The 21,074-nt window shown below is 26.5% G+C and overlaps 2 protein-coding genes across 2 annotated transcripts; one reads left to right on the top strand and one right to left on the bottom strand.

The window, feature by feature from the left end:
• Positions 1 to 1,055: 1,055 nt before the first annotated feature.
• LOC145202161 (phosphatidylinositol 4-kinase type 2-alpha-like) lies at positions 1,056 to 12,284 on the bottom strand. Its single transcript, XM_090082529.1, has 9 exons — positions 11,661 to 12,284; positions 11,308 to 11,508; positions 10,233 to 10,364; positions 7,636 to 7,789; positions 7,216 to 7,310; positions 4,763 to 4,886; positions 4,462 to 4,595; positions 3,800 to 3,859; positions 1,056 to 1,736 (listed from the first exon to the last, which is right to left on the bottom strand). The coding sequence occupies exons 1-9, from the start codon at positions 12,024 to 12,026 to the stop codon at positions 1,563 to 1,565; spliced, it is 1,440 nt and encodes a 479-aa protein (XP_089938655.1). The 5' UTR covers positions 12,027 to 12,284; the 3' UTR covers positions 1,056 to 1,562.
• Positions 12,285 to 15,146: 2,862 nt separating this feature from the next.
• Positions 15,147 to 20,763, top strand: LOC145180622 (centrosomal protein of 57 kDa-like). The gene is made up of 8 exons (XM_090083468.1): positions 15,147 to 15,354; positions 15,538 to 15,717; positions 16,041 to 16,372; positions 16,657 to 16,728; positions 17,868 to 17,939; positions 18,110 to 18,223; positions 18,661 to 18,893; positions 20,291 to 20,763. Exons 1-8 carry the CDS (start codon positions 15,204 to 15,206, stop codon positions 20,604 to 20,606), a joined length of 1,470 nt encoding a protein of 489 aa, XP_089939594.1. The 5' UTR covers positions 15,147 to 15,203; the 3' UTR covers positions 20,607 to 20,763.
• Positions 20,764 to 21,074: the final 311 nt, after the last annotated feature.

The following is a 21,074-nucleotide window of genomic DNA, read 5'->3' as shown; positions in this document are numbered from 1 at the left end:
AAATTAATTTACTTTGTTAAATTAGCTTGTCATATTGTTTTATATTCTTAAGTTTTACATTGTGTGTGTGTGTGTGTGTGTGTGTGTGTGTGTGTGTGTGTGTGTGTGTGTGTGTGTGAACGCTGTCATAAACCCAATGACATTGGCAGAAGTGGAAAGACCATGCAGTTAGGTACACTTGGGCTAAATCCTCTAAATTTATTTTTCACAAGGCTTCGCTGCAGCCATTCATAGTTTTTTCAATAAAGGCATCGTTGTTTCAACTTTGTATTAGAATGTCTTTACATTTGAAATAAACTTCACGAATCAGTCTTAACGGATTGTTGGAGTAATTCTCTTATAGTAGTGTTTCAAAATCTTTAATTTTTATTCTCTTCTAACATTTCCTGTTCAGCAGGTATTTGGACCAAAAGACCTCATACTTTAAAAGTACACATATTGACAAACAACTCAAACTCAATTGCTTACTACTCAAAGCTACTTGGAACTCGTTGGAGTATTTATGGCTTAAATTAAAAAATTCAAGAAAAATTTCCAATTTTTCTCAATAAAAATACATTTATTTACATTACAAACAAGTAACACTTCTTTTCATTATACATTAAAAATACATAAAATAAGATTGTGTAAGTAAATAAGAATTAAATTCGGATAACCCCCTCCCTATTTTAATGCAGCTAGAATTCCTTATACTTCACTTTTAAAGTATTGAATGAATTTTTGTCTTTGCCTTTCAATCTGAAGTAAATTTTTTTTAGTCTTCTCACTTCTTAGACTTAAATTTTTTCTTTTATTGTCAAAAAAAGAGGCAATTATAAAAATATTTTTAAGGGTTTTAATTGCCAATTTGCGCAGTGTGGCGGAGACAAATGCTTGCGAACATCGGAACTAGAGCGTGAGTTACAAAACTTAGTTAAGTCATTTTTATACATCTCCAATTATTGCTCTGTTTACGTTGCTGTGAGTTTACAGGGACTTTCCTTATTGAAATTTCCACCTCTAGATTGCCATACTCATTTTATAAATAAATTCGAACAAAGAAAATGAGCAACATATCGGCATTATCTGAATGAATTATTGAGATATCACATATAGAAAGATACATTATTTGGGCTAACAATTAATTAAAAGATGCTAATGAAATTTAGTGGGATATAATAAAGTGCCCTGGGAAATATACATGATATAATACACGTTGTCTTTTATGCATCATTCATATAAAAAGTTTAAATTAAAGTATTAAGGAAAAAACTGAAAAAGAAATAGAAAAAGATAAATTAACAGAAAACTGAATTATTTGATTGCGGCAATTTTCAGAAGGGTAAGAGCTACAAATAAATTCACGTAATGAGGAGTAAATAAATATACAACATAAAAGATTCGATTTATAAATTAATTCAACAGGAAAAACTCCATTATCAATACCAATTCGTGTCAGCATAATAGAAATAACTGAATGAAATACCATGCAGTTACCATCTTCAGTGATGGTTTAAATATTAAGGTTCGTTTTTAGGAAGAACCAGCAGTGCTTCTTCAGTATTGATCCATCTTTTACATTGCTAGCACCAAGAAAAGAAGGGTATTTTGTCATGAAAACTTTGAACAAAATTATGACCGCGACCTTCGCGGGGAATGTCACTAGTAAGCCTTCTTCGCTGTACATACACCGGCGGCATTTGTACCAACTGTGCGGGAGTTTTCTTGTCTCTGAGGGCTTGGTTTAAGTTTAAAATCTAAAAGGTCAACAAAGTAGAATTTCAACTTTAGTGAAACTGATTTATTACAAATCAAAAACTGAAAAAAATAAACTGAAATATGTTTAACAAAATTGCATAAAATGTTCTTAAATTCACTTAAAGGGAAATTTCCACATTAGATATTCTGGACTTGTTGTTACACTTGCTTAACATCACGCATTATTTTATGATTTCACCAAAAAAATATCGTGTTGAGAGATGAAAATATCTCTCAACCTGATAAGATGTTTCTGCAAAGTCCATAATAAATACAACAAATTTGATAAAAATATTTTCATTACATTTGCACTTTCTACACCAAAAGGTTGGTAATGGTATTGTTTTTAATTTTTAACAGTAAATTTGAAAAAAAAAAAAAAAAAAAAAAAGAAAAAAAAACCACTTTGAAAATCTATTTTGAAATCGAAAATTGTATTCCGAAATTGAAAATCATATTTCGAAATTGAAATTCGCCTTCGCCATTTTTAACAAATTTTTTACCGCTATGGGAATGACATTTTTCAAATGTTGCAATAATCAACAAACAGCATTCTACAATGCAGGACATTCTACAATGCAGGACATTCTAGAATGCAGGACAATAAAAAGATGCAATTGTTTACAGCTTCGATTTAAAATCTTAAAATTCAACAGCAATTTGTTAAATATTGTTGCAGTTAAAAATATAACCATTTTTAAACAAATAGTTTATTTAAAGTTAATTAAATAAAGGAGCAGTATGACTGTTTAAAGTGTTCATACTTTTTATGACTGTCCAAGAAAACATTAAGAGCAATAACAAATGCAGATAATTAAGACAATCTAAAGATTGCTACTTCATATTTGATGCATTACAATTTTTTCTGTTGCAGGACATTAAAGTGATATTAGTTACAGTTGGCTAACAAGCTGCTTCTTTAGGCATCTATGTCCATACTACCCAGCTAGCATTCGTGATCTACATGGAAAGGATCACTACATATTAAGAGCTCTTCATGATCTCTAAGATAAACTAAACTTTGTGATACACCAAGTTTTAGATAATAATACCAAACTTTGTGATAAAATATCAACAAGTTTTTGTTAATGTAATGATTAACAACTCTATGATAATAGAAAATCTGAATCAACTTTATCAAAATTCCAAAACTTTCGTTGTTCATAACATAATATCACAATAAATTCATCTCTTTATTGGAATAGAAAAATATCCCATCTTGGTGACCACAAAGAAAGTTTTGATTTTAAATTTCAAATTGTTTCTAGGTTGAATAACAAAATATCTGGAAGCTAGGAGACGTACTTTACTAATTGATATTCATTTATTTTTTTATCTTTTAACAAAATATTTTTGATTTTTCCTTTTTTTTGAAAAGGTTTGCACATGGTTAAACAAAGCATTTAGCAACATATGATTTTATTTGTTACATAACTTATATAATTAACTAATAATTTAATAATATTATGACCATGGCTAAGCAAAGTAACATAAAATTCAGCCAATTCAGACTATATAGAATTTCCACTTTCAAAGACAATAAGCATTTTGATACATCAATTATGACAAACAGCAGCATTGAGCAACATTATGTATCTAAAATCCTATTATTTACTTTTGACAGCAAATCGTGATGCATTTAATTTTTAAAATTGAACACACTTTAGCTAATCATTGCTGTAAATTTTATAGTATGTTGAAGAATGTTTGCATTTTTTTGTGCACTAAAGAAATAAGCCATCATAAACATTCTCTTTTTATGTTTAAAGCTTAACATTAATCTTAAGGTCTGAATGTTTCATGAAGTTTACTACAAGAAAAATTTATTATTGCCTTCTGAATCACCAATTTCATATCAGATTCTCTCTGAATCTTGGCCTTAAAATTATAATTTTACATTAAAATATCTTTTTATAAGACCAAATGTTTGAATCATTTTATTTGATCATACTATCTGATCATTTGTTGGATTCATTTTTCTGAATGATTATTTTAGTAGATTTTTTTTTTTCAACACTTCAATAAAATCAACAAATCAACATAATCAACAAATACAGTTTACCTGTCCTCTTAATACAGCCATCTGCTTTTCAAAATTTCCTTTGTCAAAACCTTTATCTTCCTATAAAATAAAAGTCTTTTTCTAATTTATGTCCTTAAAAAAGGAGAACGTTAATAAGATCTGTTAAAATAATAACTATACATTTAGAGTATTATGGCACAAAAAGTCAGTTTTCTAAAAGTTACAACATTTAGCCTTTAACTATTAGCCTTTATCATTATTATTGTTGCTATTATTGCTGCTTTTGCTGTTGGTGTTGTTGTTGCTATAAATATTATTATAATCATTATTAAAAAATTTTTAAAATTTCTAAATAGAAAGAATTCAAGGTGGCCAGGGAAAAGAACTGGAAGATGCAAATAAATTTAGTTAATTAAACAAGTTTTTTTGGCAAATATCTCTCCTATCATTCCAATTCACATTCCCAAACAAGATTATGAATGTACTTTGTATTAATGTACTATATATGAAAGTACTGTTACAAATTTTTGAAACTTTTTTTCAAACCAATAAAATTTTTTTTCTTAAGAAAACTGTGCTTAGAAATTTTCAGTAAAGAAATTCTTTTAACTATATGAATAGTGTTTTCATTTAGAATTTCTAGTTCTTTTAGATACAATTAGCAAAACTTTCAATTTACTTATACTTAAATAAGATCTTACTGAAAATAGTTCAAACAAATCATCAATAATGTTTTGGACAAAACACATATCAGTAAGTCGAGGTAGCAATAGATCTTTGATTTCTTCTGAAAAAGGAACCTTTGCATAGGGAAGCCAAGCCCAGTGATAAGGATCTAAAAAGTAAAGGAAAAAATAAAAAATGAAAAACATTTTTTTTTTACAGATAATACTATTATATATATAATACTATAACTATTACATATATAATACTAACTATTATATATATAATAATAATAAATAAAAATCAATATTTGAAACAAAAAAAAAATTTATTTCATACATAATCTCCAAGAGTCTGGATGCTTTATTGGAAATGCTAAACCATTATCTATAGCAGCAATGCGAACTTTTGGATTTCCAACCAAACTCCATTGTTCTGTTTTTTCACAAATTTCACAATTATTCTAAAACAAAGAAAAAAATTTTTTCTGAAAACTTCTAATGGCAAAGATTTCCTAAACTAAAAAACAATAAGCAAATGAAGTAGTATTAGAATTTTATATTATCTTTTAATAACAGATCTAACATCATTTTTAAACTATATCTTGTAAAAAGTCAATTTGGCTATGATCATAATTTTATTTTGACACCTCAACTGTTCTTAGTATGAAACTGAATATTACCAGAAACTATATGCAGCTAAACTTATCCAAAACTTAGCATTCTTAAACACTAAGTAAAATGCAATGATCAAAAGTAATGATCAAACTTTTGTTTATCAGCTATTTATTGTAGAAGAAACTGATTTTTTTTTCATGTAACTTAATATCTGTCTTCTTTCATCAAAAGAAAATTGTAGCAACAAGAAATCTAAAGAAACATTCAAAATAAGTTTTGAATATAATTGCATTTATATATTTTTTTGTTACAAACTTAATTTTTTATAAGATTTTTACAAAAAGAAGTGATTCATTTACAATTAGACATGTTCTTTGATATGCAGCAACTTAGAGGGGATGCATATGCTTAGATATGCAGCAACTTAGAGGGGGTCCACTTATTGAAAATGTATTTAAAAAAAGTGTAAATAAAAATGTAATGTAATTATAAAACAAAAAAAATTATGAAAAAATCTTTTTCTATTCTTTTCCATTAAAAACTTTCTATAAATGGAAAGCTGTTTTTATAAATAAAATTTTTAAAAAAGATATGAAGTTTATTGAAAATCCAAGCCATATGGGAATAGTGTTATTTAATCCTGTTTAACAAGGCAAGATTTAAGATGGTAAGATTTAAACAGGATTAGATAACAAAACTTTCTTAATGATATTAACTATATTTTGCATTTTCTATTCTGCTTTTATGAAAATTAGTAGCAATTATCTTTATGTAAACATGAGTTTTCAAAATAATGCACTTAAATATAACTTAAAAATATTAGGGGAAAACCTTAATGAAGAGGATAAACTCAGATTCTTATAGAAGCATCGATGTAAGGATATTCGAATTTGTATAATGAAGAGTGATAGAAACAAGAACTTAACAGACTGACTCATCCGCCTTATTTTGCTATGAATGTTATGGCATTAGATGTTATTGTGTTTTGGAATGTAAAAAGTAATTTTTAAAAATGTTTTTGTTTTTCTAATTTTGCAGCAAATTTGAAGCTATGGAAAATAAAATTCCATGTTTAAATAGATAGCAGTCTCAAGTATTACAGTGTGTAAAACATTCAAGCTTAAATAATTGTGTTTTTGGTGTGAATAATCATTTTTGGATAAAGTGGTGCACATATTGAATGAGATAAATTAATGCTTATTGAATGGGACTTGTTCCATCAAAAAAGTAGTTCTGTTGATATAGCCCTGGTCACCAAAAAAGAAAACATTTTCTAAAGCTCATTCATTTAGTTTTGATAACTCAAGTGTGACCAATGTTTTGCTTGATAATTAAATTTTTAATCTGTTTTTTAACATTTTTTAAAGTCAAGGAATTGAGGCTTTTACAATATTAGCTGCATTTTTTATAGATTATTTTAGCAATGGTTTGTGTATTCAATACAATAACTGTACTCTTTAAAATATCCCTTTCTACTTTTATTTGAATTTCTGTAATATGATATGCATCTAGTTATTTATGAAGTTGTAGATTTATATTATATAGTTATATTATATAGTCATGTAAATTATATATTTATTTAAGCAATTTACTTGCATTCTGTAGTTTTGTGTTTCTAGTTGTGTGTTTCTAGTTAATTGAAATCTTTCATCAACCTCAAACTGTGTCTTGTCTATTTTTTTGATATGACATATTTAATTACAAAGCATTTTATTTTAGATGAAACCAAACACAAAATCAATAAGAAAAAAATTCTTTAAAAATGAAGATACACTCAAAAGTGTTTTCAAAGTGGGTCTGTTCGTGAAGCACCTAACAAATATAGTATATCAAAATCTATAGTAGGAAAAGCTACAAATATAGCAAAATCTCAAAAGCTGCCAGAAAACATTAAATACATAAATAGAAATAAATACAGAATTAAATACATAAATAGAAATGAATACAGAAATAGAAAAAGTTTTCTTGCCTCAGATGAAAGTTATAATGCAGAATATTTAATCATTTTTTCCAATATGTGCTATGGTCTAAAGTACAAGCTAGGCAGTTTGCTTACAAGTATGGTGTTGCATTGTATTTGAAAAATATTCCAATGTGCTATTATGAGTGCAAACTATGTGGAGTTTACCATTAATATCTTTTACACTTCCTCTTTTATCTGTCTAAATAACTTACCTCAGTAAGAGCTCCTTTTTGATGTTCCATACAAGTTTCACCATCAACAATTGGAGCAGCCTCATAACTAATCAACCAATTATCATTGCCACGATCTTAAAGAAAAAAATTTAAATGAACTATTGTCAACTTTAAGACTGAAACTGAATATCAGGTTAAAGGAATATGCAGGGTTAGTTTTAATTTTCTTTATTAACAGGAAACCTTTAAAAGTAAGAAACTAATTACTTTACAAACAATTTACAAACAATACTACAGGCATATTTTTCAATAAAAAATAATTTTTTTAATAAAATTATAACAAGAGTTTTTTTTGTACTTAATGCTTGTAGTGTTTTTGCTATAATAAATAAATTCTTCATTTTCATCATTCAAAAAGCAGTGAGAAGAGATTAAAAAAAACGTGTTATAATAACATACCAGTATTCCGAATAATGTAATCTAAACAAACAAGTTTTTCAAAAGATAGTTGAAAGTCTTTAAGAGTTTCTGGAGTTGGAGGTTGGACTTCAAACTTCCTTAGATAAAACTCTGCATCTTTGTAACCATCAACAAATAATTGAAAGGAACCTATCTAAAATGAAAAAGAAAAGAAAAAAACGAGATGATTATAGTTTTCAAAATAAATTTGTTTGCTAACTCCATGTAAAAACTGGATAAGGAAATTTAAACTTTAAAATATTGTAAATCATTGATAAGCATACAATATTCTTGCAATTTTACTACAACTATGCTAACAAAAAAAAATCTATACTACTAAGCTACTTGGAACAATATAATATAAATTTTAAAAAATCTGACGCTTTTCAGTTATGTAAGATTGTTATATCTTATTCTTATTTCTGCTCTTAAAATCCTAACATGTTTTAATTTTTTTTATATAGATTTCAACTAAAAGATATTTCCAAATAGAAAAATGTCTTCAAAAGATATGTATGTAGATAAGTTTCTTGATTATCTGCAAGTAATATAAAATATAGCAAATAGATTTTTATTGTCAAATACTGTAATTTTATTGAAATCATGACAATGCTAAATAGGAAATACATAGTAGTAAACCTTTGTGTAAAAACTGATTTTTTGAAAGTCTGATTTTACAAAATTAGTTTCTACACAAGAGCTATCTTGTTTATTTTCAAAAACCAGCTTAACAAAGGAATTATATTTGAAAATATGTTATAATTTGAAGAAAATGCAGAATACCAGCATACAAAGTTGTCAACAGTAAAATAAATAGCTTATAAGGTCAGTTAGTACAATAACTGTTTAGTTACAATAGTTAAAAATCCACTAGAACTGACCAAAAAACAAAGCAAACTACCATTTTCTTTGCAAAAAAACAACAATGGTCAGAGATGGAAATACTTATGTTAGACAAATCAAACCCCAAACACTATAAGCTAACCACCTCTTCAATTTAAATTTTCTATTCGCTGTTAAAAAGTTGAAATCAGAAATGACTGTCAAGTAGTTTTGAAATAATACAACTCCCCCGGTATACTCAGACACGCACATTTTTTCTTAAAAAAATTGATAGTTTTTGTTAATTTGCATTTGAACAGATTAAGATTTTAAAAGAACTGTTTTTTAATTTATTTATTACTTAATATACTAAAAATTTTAAAAGAACTAAACACTTCTGTTACTTACTTTACAAAAAAAACAAAACAAAACAAACAAAACAGATGCAATCGATAATCTAGAGTAATACAAAATTAGCAAACAAAAATAGACACAATACAAATGTCACTATTTAAAATGGCCTCCTTAAGCTTTGTAATATCTCTAATACATTTAAGCATAGATTCGACAAATTTTATACATCTCACATGGATGTCTCACAAAGTTTTCTTCAGCTCTTCCTGGAGGTCCTTAACTAGTGTAATATGGGTGGTTTTTATTTTTCTGTTTATCCATGACTAAAAAATTTCAACAAGGTTGAAATTAGTTGGGTGATTAGGGAAACCAAATCCTTCTTTCATTAATTTTATGATTTTGAGGATTGCTTTGGATCATTATCTTCTTGAAAAACAGATGGATCTCCATTTTCAAACTTCCTGAAAGAATGGCACTATTATTTTCAAATTTTTTTTTGCAAATTGTCATATTAAATATTTTTCTTGCCACAATGTAAATATTGCCAATCTTGTTTCTACTGTTATTTTGCGTTTTCTTTCCATTTTTTATTTAAAAGTATCAACTTTATTAAAGATAAAAAAATTATTATTATTGAATTTTGATGGCAAAAACTATACCATAGCTTAACCTTTTGAAATGTGTTACAAAGGAACAGTTAAATGTTTGTGTTTCCTAGGGTCTATAACCTAAGCATGAACATTGGTCTTAAAAACCGTCGGAAGCTATCATGATTTATTTAAAGAGTACATTTCGGTAAAGAAACCATAAACACCTACTTGAGATAATATGAAAGTATGTATTGTAAAATTTTTTATTTCTTTAATCTTATTTGCATAGACCACAAACACAAAAAAGTGATTTAGACTAAAAAAGATTGTTTCAGAAAAATTATTGGTTTAAATTGTCAGACCCATTATTAAAAAAATGTCAATTGTGGTAAAAGATATTTTACCCTAATTGATTTTTTTTGTAACCTTGCTATGTCATAAATATCTTGTTATGTTAAAGATACCTTGTTTTGCAACATATTTTCAAAAAAAATATTGCAAAACAAGGAATCTACGTTTAAGATCAAAAACTTCCAAATAACATATATACAAGTGTATAAATTGAGAGTTTAGGCCATTCTAAAGTTAAAAAATTGAATATTTATAAATTGAGTTGACTTATAAGAGTCACGAATTTTTTTAAACATATCTTTTTAAATCAAAATTTAAAAAGAGAACTTATATATGTTTAATTTAGTTATACATTAAGTCAATATATATCCTGGTATAAGCAATAAATGTAAGTCTGGTTTAAAGAACAAATTCACTGCTCAGATATTAACAAAAAACTTGTATTGTATAGTAAAAAAGTTCACATAAATATTATCTAACCTTTGGTGGTAATCCAGCTCGAACATGCTTTCCTATAGTATCTGGAAAACGTTCTGTTGCAAATCTCTTAGAACGAGCTTTTGCTCTATCATATGTATTGTAATTAAAAGTGGAACTAGCTAAACGCACAATCTAAAATATACAACGCACTTTAGATTTAGGATAATATACTGAAAAAAATCTTTCTAATTTGTAACTTCTTTCTTACATATAAATAAGTCAAGTATACTGGACTTTTCTGTAAAAACAAAAACAAAAGTAGCATCCCCCTTTTAATATTATTATAAATCTATTACTAATCCACTATCAAAAGGTTGATTTTGCTAAACACTCATGAGTAGGTTAATAAATGTATACAAATTATCACAAGTTATATGTTTAAATAAAAATTACTATTCAAACTTTCTGCTTTCTGAATGAGTACAGCTATGGGAACCCTATTTTACAGATAATATTTATGTAAATGTGTGAACACACACACACAAAACATGAAAATGATAAAAAATACTCATTACACATACAAGAACTGTAGTAAAATATATAGAGGTTGCATAACATTTTAGGTTAAAAACCATGAGTCATAAACATTGAATATGAATAGTAAAAATACTTTTTTCAGATAGAACTGTGCTGACTATTAACAGTATTAAAATTAAGTTCAACTCTGTTATACATACAGTTGCATCATATTTTATAAATAAGTTAAATAAATATTTATTTTTTTTTAGTTAACTCACATTAAAAAGAGTAAAAACATATTATTTTACAAAATGCTATTTCAAACCTTTCTTTAAGCCACAAAAAAAAAAATTTAGAAAATATTTCTTGTAAAAAAAACATTAATTTGGAATTTTATTAAAAGAATTTAATAAGCAAAAGCTTTTAGACAAACCAATCTTGCCAATAAATAGTTATTAATTATAACATTATCTAGTCCTGGTTATACAAAAGAGTTAAATCAGACAAGTTTTATCTTTTCAAAAACCTTAAGTTTGAAATATATAAATAATAAGTAAAAAAATTAGAAAACAAAAACTCATAATAGTAACCTCATATTTGTTTTGGTGTAACATACCTTTGTTTTAGGGACAATATTCAAGTTCAATTTATCATCAACAAGACTTGCCCCTGCTTCTGACATATACCCTTGATTTGGTATAAGGCAACTTCGACCAAAGCAACAAGGACAACAAGTTTTATGCATCCACTTTGTCCATTTAGGATTAAGATGACCATAGGGCTCTTCATTCTTTGGTTTAAACACTCCAATTATTTTCTAAAAATTCAACTAATAAGTGACAACTCAGTTTTTGGAAAAAAAGAATTTTACAAACATAACCATTTTGAAAATATATGGTCAACGAGCTCTTCATTGTGAACTTGTGAAAAAGAAAATATTAACATCAGGGTATACACAGTTTTATATACCTTATTTTTATCTTTCACAAAATAACTGCCACTACTTCCTTGGTAGATTCTCTCTGGCAAAATTCCCATATAAATAGCTTCTTCTGTAGCTTGAATTACTTTACTAAAGATGGGATCATTTTCAAGATTGTTTACAAAAGCAGAATCTGAATCACTGTCTGTAACTTTTGAAAGCAAAGGACTTTGCTCAGATGATTTTTGATATGATGTGTAATTATGACTAGTGGAATCACTTCTATCATTAAGTGATAAAGGTTCTCGAGCTGGCATTTTAATTTCTTTTACTTCGTTGTCTTGTTCAACGGTGGGAAGAACTTCGTCTTCGGGAGATGCAAAGTTAACGAGAATATTACGCGATTTAGGCATTCCAATTAAACATTTAAATGAGGATGAATATTTAAATCATAAACTCACTTTTCGTTAATGGTCTTCAAAAAAATAATAATAGTTCCCTGTAATTAGTTGAGAGAGTATAATTTAACACCATTTTCTAAATTTTGTACCTTGGTGATATTCGGTAAACTACAGGTATTGTTCCTAAAAAAAGCTATACATTTAAAACACATAATTACGATTTTTGAGATAAAAAACGATGAATTTCAATTCATCGCTTTCTTTCGCAGTAAGCTTCGTGATTGCGATGGGTTCGTAATTTCTATAAATAGTTTAAGTAAAGTTGTAGTTTAGATATGCGCTTTAGTCCCGTCTCAACGCATCGAGTCCTTTGATATAATAATAACGATGTATTTGTAAGGAAACTATATATCTATAATAATACAAATATAAAAAGAACTAAAATTTTCAAGCTAATTTAGCAAACATCCTTTAGTTAAAACAAACTTTCGCGTACAAGTTTTAACACATTTGATGATTGGCTTATATAAGGACGTTATACCATTATTTTTGAGATGAAAAAAAACCATAAAGAAAGTTTTTAACCCTGATTAACACACTGCACTTTAAAAAAAAAAACTTTTGTATCTCATTTAAATTGTTCAGAAAAAATGCAGATAATGTAATAAAATACTATTTATGATAATTACATTATTATTTATAAAAATTTTACATTATTATTATTATTATTAAATAATATCTTGTTTTTTTTTTTTTCAAAAACAAAGTAAAAAATTAAGTAGGTATGATTAAAAAAATTTTGATGAATACTAAATGAAATAAACGGCTGCTGAAATATTAAAAAAAAAAAAAAAAAAAAAAATCCAAAATGCTTGAACATAAGCAGCTGGAATATTTTTGAATGACATTAAATGTTTGCTATTTTTGGTTTTTCAAAGTTCGAATTATAAATTTACAAGTTTAAATAAATTATAACAAATAATAAGTGTAAAATAGTATAATGAGTATAATAAGTGGCTTTTTACCTCAGTTTAAGCTGGTACATCCTATTTTTTTTATTTTTCAAACTATTTTTTTCTTAAAATGAGAAACGTTTTTAAGATGGATATATATTTATAACCTGTCAATGCTTTATCATACTTTATCAGAATTAATGATAAAGAATAATGGAAGCTGATTGACTCGGAAACAATTCTGGATATATATATATATATATATATATATATATATATATATATATATATATATATATATATATATATATATATATATATATAAACATTTTTTATCATTATATTTTATGATAATAAAATGATTTCAAAAATATATAAGCTATGGCATAAATACTAAAAATTTAAGCAGAAACCAAAATATCAATTTACTATTCTAAACATTTTTTTATTATATACTGAATGTTATTTCCGTAAAAAATTTGTTTTTTAGTATTTTGCATAATAATTTGGATATAAATTAGTTAATTTAAAATTTAGCTTTATAGCAAATTATAACAATCATTATTATAATGATTATTATATATATAATCTACGATAAAGCTTAAAAAATTAACTAATTATATTCAATTATTGTAATGATTGAAATTATTATAATAATTATTAATTCAATGGAAAAAAAAAATGATTATGAACTTTATTTTTTTTTATAATTATTGCTAAGATAATTCAAGCATTTATCGACTTGCTTGTCTTTTTTTTATACTTGTATAGTAACTCTCTACTTTCAAAAATCAACAACTTTAAGGCTTTTTTTCTTATTACTTGTTTTTCGCCTTCCTAAACTCCTTCAGGATATTGGTTTTTAGTTAAATAAGTAAACACTTTTGAACCAACTTGTTTTCCATGGCAATCAATAAATGCAAATGCAAATAAAGTTATTTCCAAACCAATTTTTTATTACTCAGGCCAATATTTTCCGAAAATAAAATTATCCGGGTGGATATTTTTTTAGAGAAATTTAGTCCGTGGTCAGTTTTATCGACAACCAATATTATCGTGACATTTCAGGTAGAAATTTAAAATTTTGCACAAAATATCACCTTGATCCAAAAATTCTCTTAGGCTAGTTAAAAAATATTTTGGTTCAGTCCATCTTAAATAGAAAACGAAGTAAAATATTTCATAAATTGGCCTCATAATTGGTGATTTTTTTTTTCTTTTGTGTAAGAAAAATCTCTATCTTTTTCTGTTTTGTAACGGAAGATTTTTTGAGGTTCATAACAGACATTAGCTACACGTCAAAGGGAACTTACGACACATCGCTTTCAAAAAGTTGACATCGTTATTTTGTTTGTTTTGAAACTTGATCACACGCTTCAACGCACATTTTTAAAAAAAAGCAGGTCAACCTACAAGTCTACTTGTGCTTTAAGTTTTTAAAAATAGACAAAAAAAAAATTTTGTCAAAGCATACATATTCGAGGCAACTTAGGTTATTATTTAATTAAATGTTTAAATTAAGGAAAAGTTTATTTTGAAACATTAGTAAAGCACATACGGTATTAGGTTAACCCAAACTATTTTTGAATTTCATTTTGAGAAACACAAGTGCTGTATTTGTATACCTAGGTAGAAATCAACAATGACAAGTAAAGCTAGACATTGTTTATGTGCGTGTCTATTCCTTTTTGGTCTCATATTTTGTTGTAAACCAATATTGAAAATGGAATGTTCCATTCATCTATTCATCCATTATGATAAAAACTAATAACATAGCTTTCAGCACGTCATTATCAAAGCTGATACAAAGTGATGAAACTGTGGTACTTGAAAGCTGTTTTGTTGTTTTAATAGAGCACTGTAACTATATATATATATATATATATATATATATATATATATATATATATATATATATATATATATATATATATATATATATATATATATATATATATATATATATATATATATGTATGTATGTATATATATATAAACATGCATAAATATTAAAATACTGTCCTGTCAATAGAATCGTGATACCTAATATGCAAAAAGTTTAGACAATATTATTGTTTTACAATGGTTTTAAAAGATTTATGTAGAAAATTTCTTAATTTAAAAATTGAGTCTTGCAAAAATTTAAATGACCAAAAAACATAAACATAAAAATTTATTAAGCAGAATTTTAACAAAAATTTTTTTAACAACCAATTAGTTTAACTATAAATAGACAATGCCAGAATTGAGTTCTTTGGAGTCGCCTTATACTTCTATTGGATCTCAATCTTCATACAAAAATATTTCCAAATTAGCTGAAAGAAACTACAGTTTTTTAAGTTACAAAGCTGAGGTTCTAAGAAATGACCAAGAAAATAAATCAAAAGGTAAATCTTTTTTTAAATATTGCAGGTAATGTTAAATTTACTCTTAACTTGTAGGGTTTTTCAAATTCAATTTTAATATAAATTAATTTTTTAAAATCTTCTTCTTTTTGATTAATCTTCATTTAAATTGATTAAATCTTCTTTGTAGTAAAGACACAAAACGCTTTATTTTGTGTTTTATAGCTGTGATGGAAGCTTTGAAATGTTTGCAAGAAAAAATACAGTACTTAGAGTCAGATAGAGATCAAGCTGAACAAAATTTAAAATCACTTGCAAACGAAGCGCATAGTTACAAGCAAAAACTTCTCTTCGATAAAGTTAAAGAAAATGCTAATCAATCATTGGCTGCTTCTAACACTATAGGTATAATCCCAAAAATTAAGAAATACTGCTTAATGAAAATTTAAAAAAAAGTCTTTGGAAACCAATTCTGAACAGACTAATTTTTTTAATATTGGATTTATTATAGTTATAAAAAGATTAAAAGTTTCAATAATTTTATTGTTAGATAAGGTATATTTTGAAATTTAAAAACTATTTACTTTTGAGCTATATAATTATTTTCAAAAAATTAAATTATCTATCAGGTGGCATTGTTTTTAAATATTGTTTAAAGTAATTATTTCTGACTTTAGTTAAAGCTTCAACTAAGTTTATTTTTGTGTCCCCAAAAAAATTCATTTTAGATCTTGAAGATAAGATAGAGAGTGCAAAAAAAAGGTGTGAGGTGTTAGAAAAGCAACTTGATAATTCAAGAACTGTCATGCTTGGTAAAAGAACTTTTTCTCCTTCCAATAAAACCACCGTAGACCCATGTTTACTTGATCACTCTAATTTAAAATTATCTGCTGATTCCTTTGTGAGTCCATCAGTTGCTCTTGAATATGGAATACATAAAAATGCTTTAAGTGAAACATCAGTATATGACATAGATAAGCGTTTCTTACCTACTATGGAAAAGGTAAATCAATTGCATGAAGAGCATATGAAATTATCTGCTTCTCAGGCTATTACAGAGGTAACTTATACTGCAAAATTTATGTGTTTTTTAATGGTTGCTCTAGGATGTAGCAAAAACAATTATTACTTTTGTTACTTATCATCTCCAAAATAGAAAGCTAATGGTTTTATTGGCATACAATTTTTAGAATTCTGTTACTTTAATTAAAATGTAACAAAGATATATTTCAATTTTTCATTCTTTTCCTTTTTTTAAAAGCTTTATAAGTAGAGTTGAATTTTTGAATTACTTTAAGTCTTGAAGCCATTATTTTAATGACTGGTTTTTGAAATTATTTTTAGAATAAAATACATCAACTTGAAAAGAAAATCCAAGAAGCTCATCAAAAAAAATATACTCCAGAATCTAGAGGGGTAAATGTTTTTTTTATATTTAGTACAACTTCATCAGGGGTCTAAAATGCTTGGCAGTGGACATCTGCAGTTTTTCTAATTTTTGTGTTATTTAATATTTACTTGTCTACCACAAACAAAGGTTCTTGATCTAGTTTAAGTAAGGACTATATCCAATTTAACAACAGAAAAATTGACATTATGAGTTGGCAGACCAACTCATAATGTCATTATAATTGCCTTATACTGTTTAAAAACAGTAAAAAACTAGGTTCTTGTAAGAAGTCAATTAATTGTTTAATTAATTACTTTAAGTGACCATCAAAAGTCTTAAATCAACCCCATGTTAGTTTATGCATGTCTATATACCAAGCAAACTGTATACATGGTTAGTATGCTTCACATTTCAATCAGAATTATACTTTTCTAGTAGGCTTGATTTTTTCAGCTATCAACTTGAATGTTCATCTTGTTACTAAACAGTAATCTTTGCCATTTCAAAGTTTGACAGACTTGCAGAACGTTTAATATGCTTGTTAGTAAAAGCAATTTACAGACTAACTGTGGACTTACTTTAGCATATTATTTGAAAACATCCACTAAGTTCTTGGTGCCTTTGGTGCTGCGTATTAGCAAGGTTGTTTAAACCCTGGATTCATGCCAGATTCCCTATTATAAGTTTCTACAAGGTATTATATAAACATAAGTTTAATCAGAAAAATTTTATTAAATTTATTGGAAGAAAGCTACAAAAGAGGTCAATAATTTTATATGAAGAAAAGGAATGAAATAAACTTGTTATTTACAGATAAAAAGATTAAAAATTTTTTTCTTTTCAAAAGCCCCTTTAGGTTTTGAATGAAAATTAACTCTTAACTCTATAGAAGAAGGATATATAAAAAAAATTATATTTGGAGTTTGAATTGAATCTGATCATTTAAAAAAAGTGTCTAAGTGTGTGTGTGTGTGTGTGTGTGTGTGTGTGTGTGTGTGTGTGTGTGTGTGTGTGTGTGTGTGTGTGTGTGTGTGTGTGTGTGTGTGTGTGTGTGTGTGTGTGTGTGTGTGTGTGTGTGTGTGTGTGTGTGTGTGTGTGTGTGTGTGTGTGTGTGTGTGTATTTATACTTACATATTTATATCTTAAATATTTTTAAAACATTTAGGACACTATATGCACAAAGACCTGTAAGAAAACTCTTTGTTGCAATGATGTGAATAATGAAATGATGAAAAAGGTATTTTTAATTATCTGCAAATGTTTTATGCTTTTGAAAGTGATGACAGTGTATTTAATTAGGTTTGTGTCATTTAAAGATTTTGTTTCTTATGAAGCATCTTACAAAATCACAAAGTTCTTTTTAAGAAGATTTAACTAATAATATTTTTAATCTATATAAATTTTTAGGGTGACCTTGATGCTTTAGATTCTGATGTAAAACAAGTTGTGAATCCAAAGTCTTCTTTAAATCAAGAGCATTACTTGATGAGTTATGCTGATATACCTTTTGTAGTGGGAAAGGTATTATGCAATTATTGTTTCTGTAAGGTAATCTAATCTCTTAAACATTGGTCAAATGCTGTTAATTACTAGTTGTTACCATAAGTGCTAATACATGGTTTGGTATTTATGATCACAGTAATAGTAAAAGTGACCAATCTTTATAATATTAAATGAACTAAAAAACACTTTCACACTATCAAATACAAATTATATTTTTGTAACTCATCAAAATTTTTTACATTCATATTCTCAAGTTTGTAATTTTGTTGCAGGTTTTTAAGTATTTAAAGAAAAATAAAGTAGTCTTGCTATTATTTATGAACTAATATTATTTATTAATTATTGTTATTATGTATGCCGTAATATGAGGATCAGAATATTCTAACCCAGAATACTTGAATTTAATCCCAGAAAACTTATGAATATAACTGTTCTCTAACTATTTTTTTTTTTAGTCATCAGGGAAATCACATTCTTTAGGAGCAAATATTCAAAATGTGCTTTCTATTATGAAATCACATAACAGCCTTTGCCATAGGGGAAGGACAGATTCTCAATCAACAGCTGATTCAAGAAAATTAAAACAAAAAACAAAGCATGTCACTAAAAGAGCAGAAGAAACTGTTTCTGTAAGGGATATTGAAACCTTGCTCGAGATGCTTCAAGATGAATTGGCTCAGTTGGGATTGTAAGTTTTGAAGAATTTTTTAAAGAAAATTTGTTTTTTTATAAAAATATTTAAAGATGTTTAAGATTTTTGGAACCTAAATGTTTAAGATTAAAATATGTTACTTACAGACAATCTAAAAAAGTCTCAAGCTTTGAACATTAAATTTTGTTTAAGTAAACTTTAAACAATAATATTTACATTAAAGAATAAAATTATAAGTACTGGCTGGAACAAAATTTACAATGTGTACTCATTTCAGCCATATGAATCCTCAGTTCCATATACAGCTTAAGTTTTTCTAAACCTTTGTATGTCATTTTGGTATTGTAACAAGATGTACAATCAATAATTTAATTGAACAAATTTTTGATAGTTCTAAATCTTAGCAAAAAATTTATTTTATTGCATTTTCAGCTAAACCTTCATGCTTAATTTAGATTTCACTTATGCTATGAATTTTGATTGAACATTAAAATTTATTTACCAGTCAAAAACTTTTTGGTAATTGTTTACACAAAAGAATTTTGTTTCAACTGATTGGGACCAGAGGGTTGCCAGGGCATTATTGCTCCTTATGTTTTGTTTTGTTTTGTTTTGTTTTTTTTTAAAAAGACACATTTAAACTTCTATTTAAATCTATTTCTATTTATTCTAAGAGAAGCATATTCTAAGACAGGTTTTTGGCATGTTGCACTGCTGGTTGTGTATATATATGTAGGTGTGTGGTGTGTGTGTGTATATATATAGACTCCTTTTTGAGAGATATTGGAACCAAGAAAATCATATCCTAATGATAAAAATTCTTAAAAGGTATTCTCAAACTTAGGATCTTTTTCTTTTCCTAAAAATTTTGTACTAATTTTTTTAGGTTTGTACAAAATTTTTAGGAAAAACAAAGAAATCCAAGCTCTTTTTGGTTTGCTAATCTTTTTGCAAATACATTAGAATCTTCCTCCATTATTGCCTTTTAAACAGTATTTGCATTATATCCAATTTGATATGAAGGAGACATCAAGCAATAGCTGATGAGATAAAATAGAAAAAATACTGTTAAATAGTATTTTTAGCAAAATATAATAATTCTACATTTTTCTGATGCCTTTAAAATGGCTGAAAAGCGCTTGGGAAAAAATATTTTATAATTTCTGCATTAAAAATGATAAAAATATTACAAACTAACGTTTTACTATTTAATATTAAGTTGTAAAGGTAAATAGACGTTTTAACTTTGTTTTAAAATATTTATCTTCCACCCCACTCAATTTTATCATACTTTTATGCACTAAACCCACATTTATCTATAAAATTGCGAAATTGAAAGCTGACTCATTCTTTATTATATTGGTTTATAATTATTTGCTTTTGTATGAATGACGAATTGTCTGAGTAATTTTTTGTATTAACTTTTATTTTAGTGCTCACCATGAAGTTTCTTCCCAAATGAACGAAATTAATAACGAAAAACAACAAGAAGAATTTAAAAAAATGTTAGAGCGCATGGTTCTAAAAATGGAACTAAAAAGCAATCAAATACATCTTATTAAGTCGCATATAAAAGATCACCAAAAGTGTAGTTCCAAAAGTACTGTGATTGAGCCAAATAAAGCGAAAGGAAACTCAAAGAAAAAAGATGTAACAACTTCGAGAGTTGTTAATCCACATTTGCTTATGTTAAAAAAGTCAAAATTGTTACAACAAACGTTACGCAAGGGAGATCTACATTGGGAATGATATCTTGAAACTTCTTTATTTTTATTTACCGTTCCTTGATTACCAGTTATTTGTTACCATTTATTTAATGATTATACAATATATTTTAAAAGTTTTATAAATATATATTTATTTATTTTATATTTGAAGTAACGGGAAATCAGAGTTTGATTTACTAACCAAATAAAAGGCACTTGAAAAATGTAATTTTAAAAAGTTATTTTTTTAAAGAAATTATAATAAAATTTTAGTTTTTTCTTTTTCTTTAATTTTACATTTAACTGATGCCGAAAGAAAAAGTACAAGCTTTTCAAACCACATGTTTTTAACTCGTCTTTTTTTAAAGGTATTTAGGCGATAGTATTCACTTCTTAAAGTTGCATTTTCTTATAATTTGGTTCAGGGTCGGCGTTAGACCTTTTGTCCTTCCCCAAAAAAAACTTCTGTAATAAATGAGCCCCTTCTGTAATAATTGTTGCAATGCGTAAA

This window comes from Hydra viridissima, unplaced genomic scaffold (assembly GCF_058129835.1).
Source record: "Hydra viridissima isolate aposymbiotic clone 2 unplaced genomic scaffold, HvirCarnegie_v1 scaffold_3, whole genome shotgun sequence".
In the NCBI taxonomy this organism is placed as follows: Eukaryota; Metazoa; Cnidaria; class Hydrozoa; order Anthoathecata; family Hydridae; genus Hydra; species Hydra viridissima.
This window is presented reverse-complemented; position numbering and strand designations above follow the sequence as displayed.

Coding starts and splice junctions, on each gene's coding strand:
- LOC145202161 (XM_090082529.1), bottom strand. CDS start 12,026: ATGCCTAAATCGCGTAATATTCTCGTTAACTTTGCATCTCCCGAAGAC. Junction 7,790..10,232: donor GAGCTGGATTACCACCAAAG/GTTAGATAATAT, acceptor TTTTCATTTTAG/ATAGGTTCCTTTCAATTATT. Junction 4,596..4,762: donor TCCAGACTCTTGGAGATTAT/GTATGAAATAAA, acceptor TTTACTTTTTAG/ATCCTTATCACTGGGCTTGG.
- LOC145180622 (XM_090083468.1), top strand. CDS start 15,204: ATGCCAGAATTGAGTTCTTTGGAGTCGCCTTATACTTCTATTGGATCT. Junction 16,729..17,867: donor ATACTCCAGAATCTAGAGGG/GTAAATGTTTTT, acceptor TAAAACATTTAG/GACACTATATGCACAAAGAC. Junction 18,894..20,290: donor GAATTGGCTCAGTTGGGATT/GTAAGTTTTGAA, acceptor CTTTTATTTTAG/TGCTCACCATGAAGTTTCTT.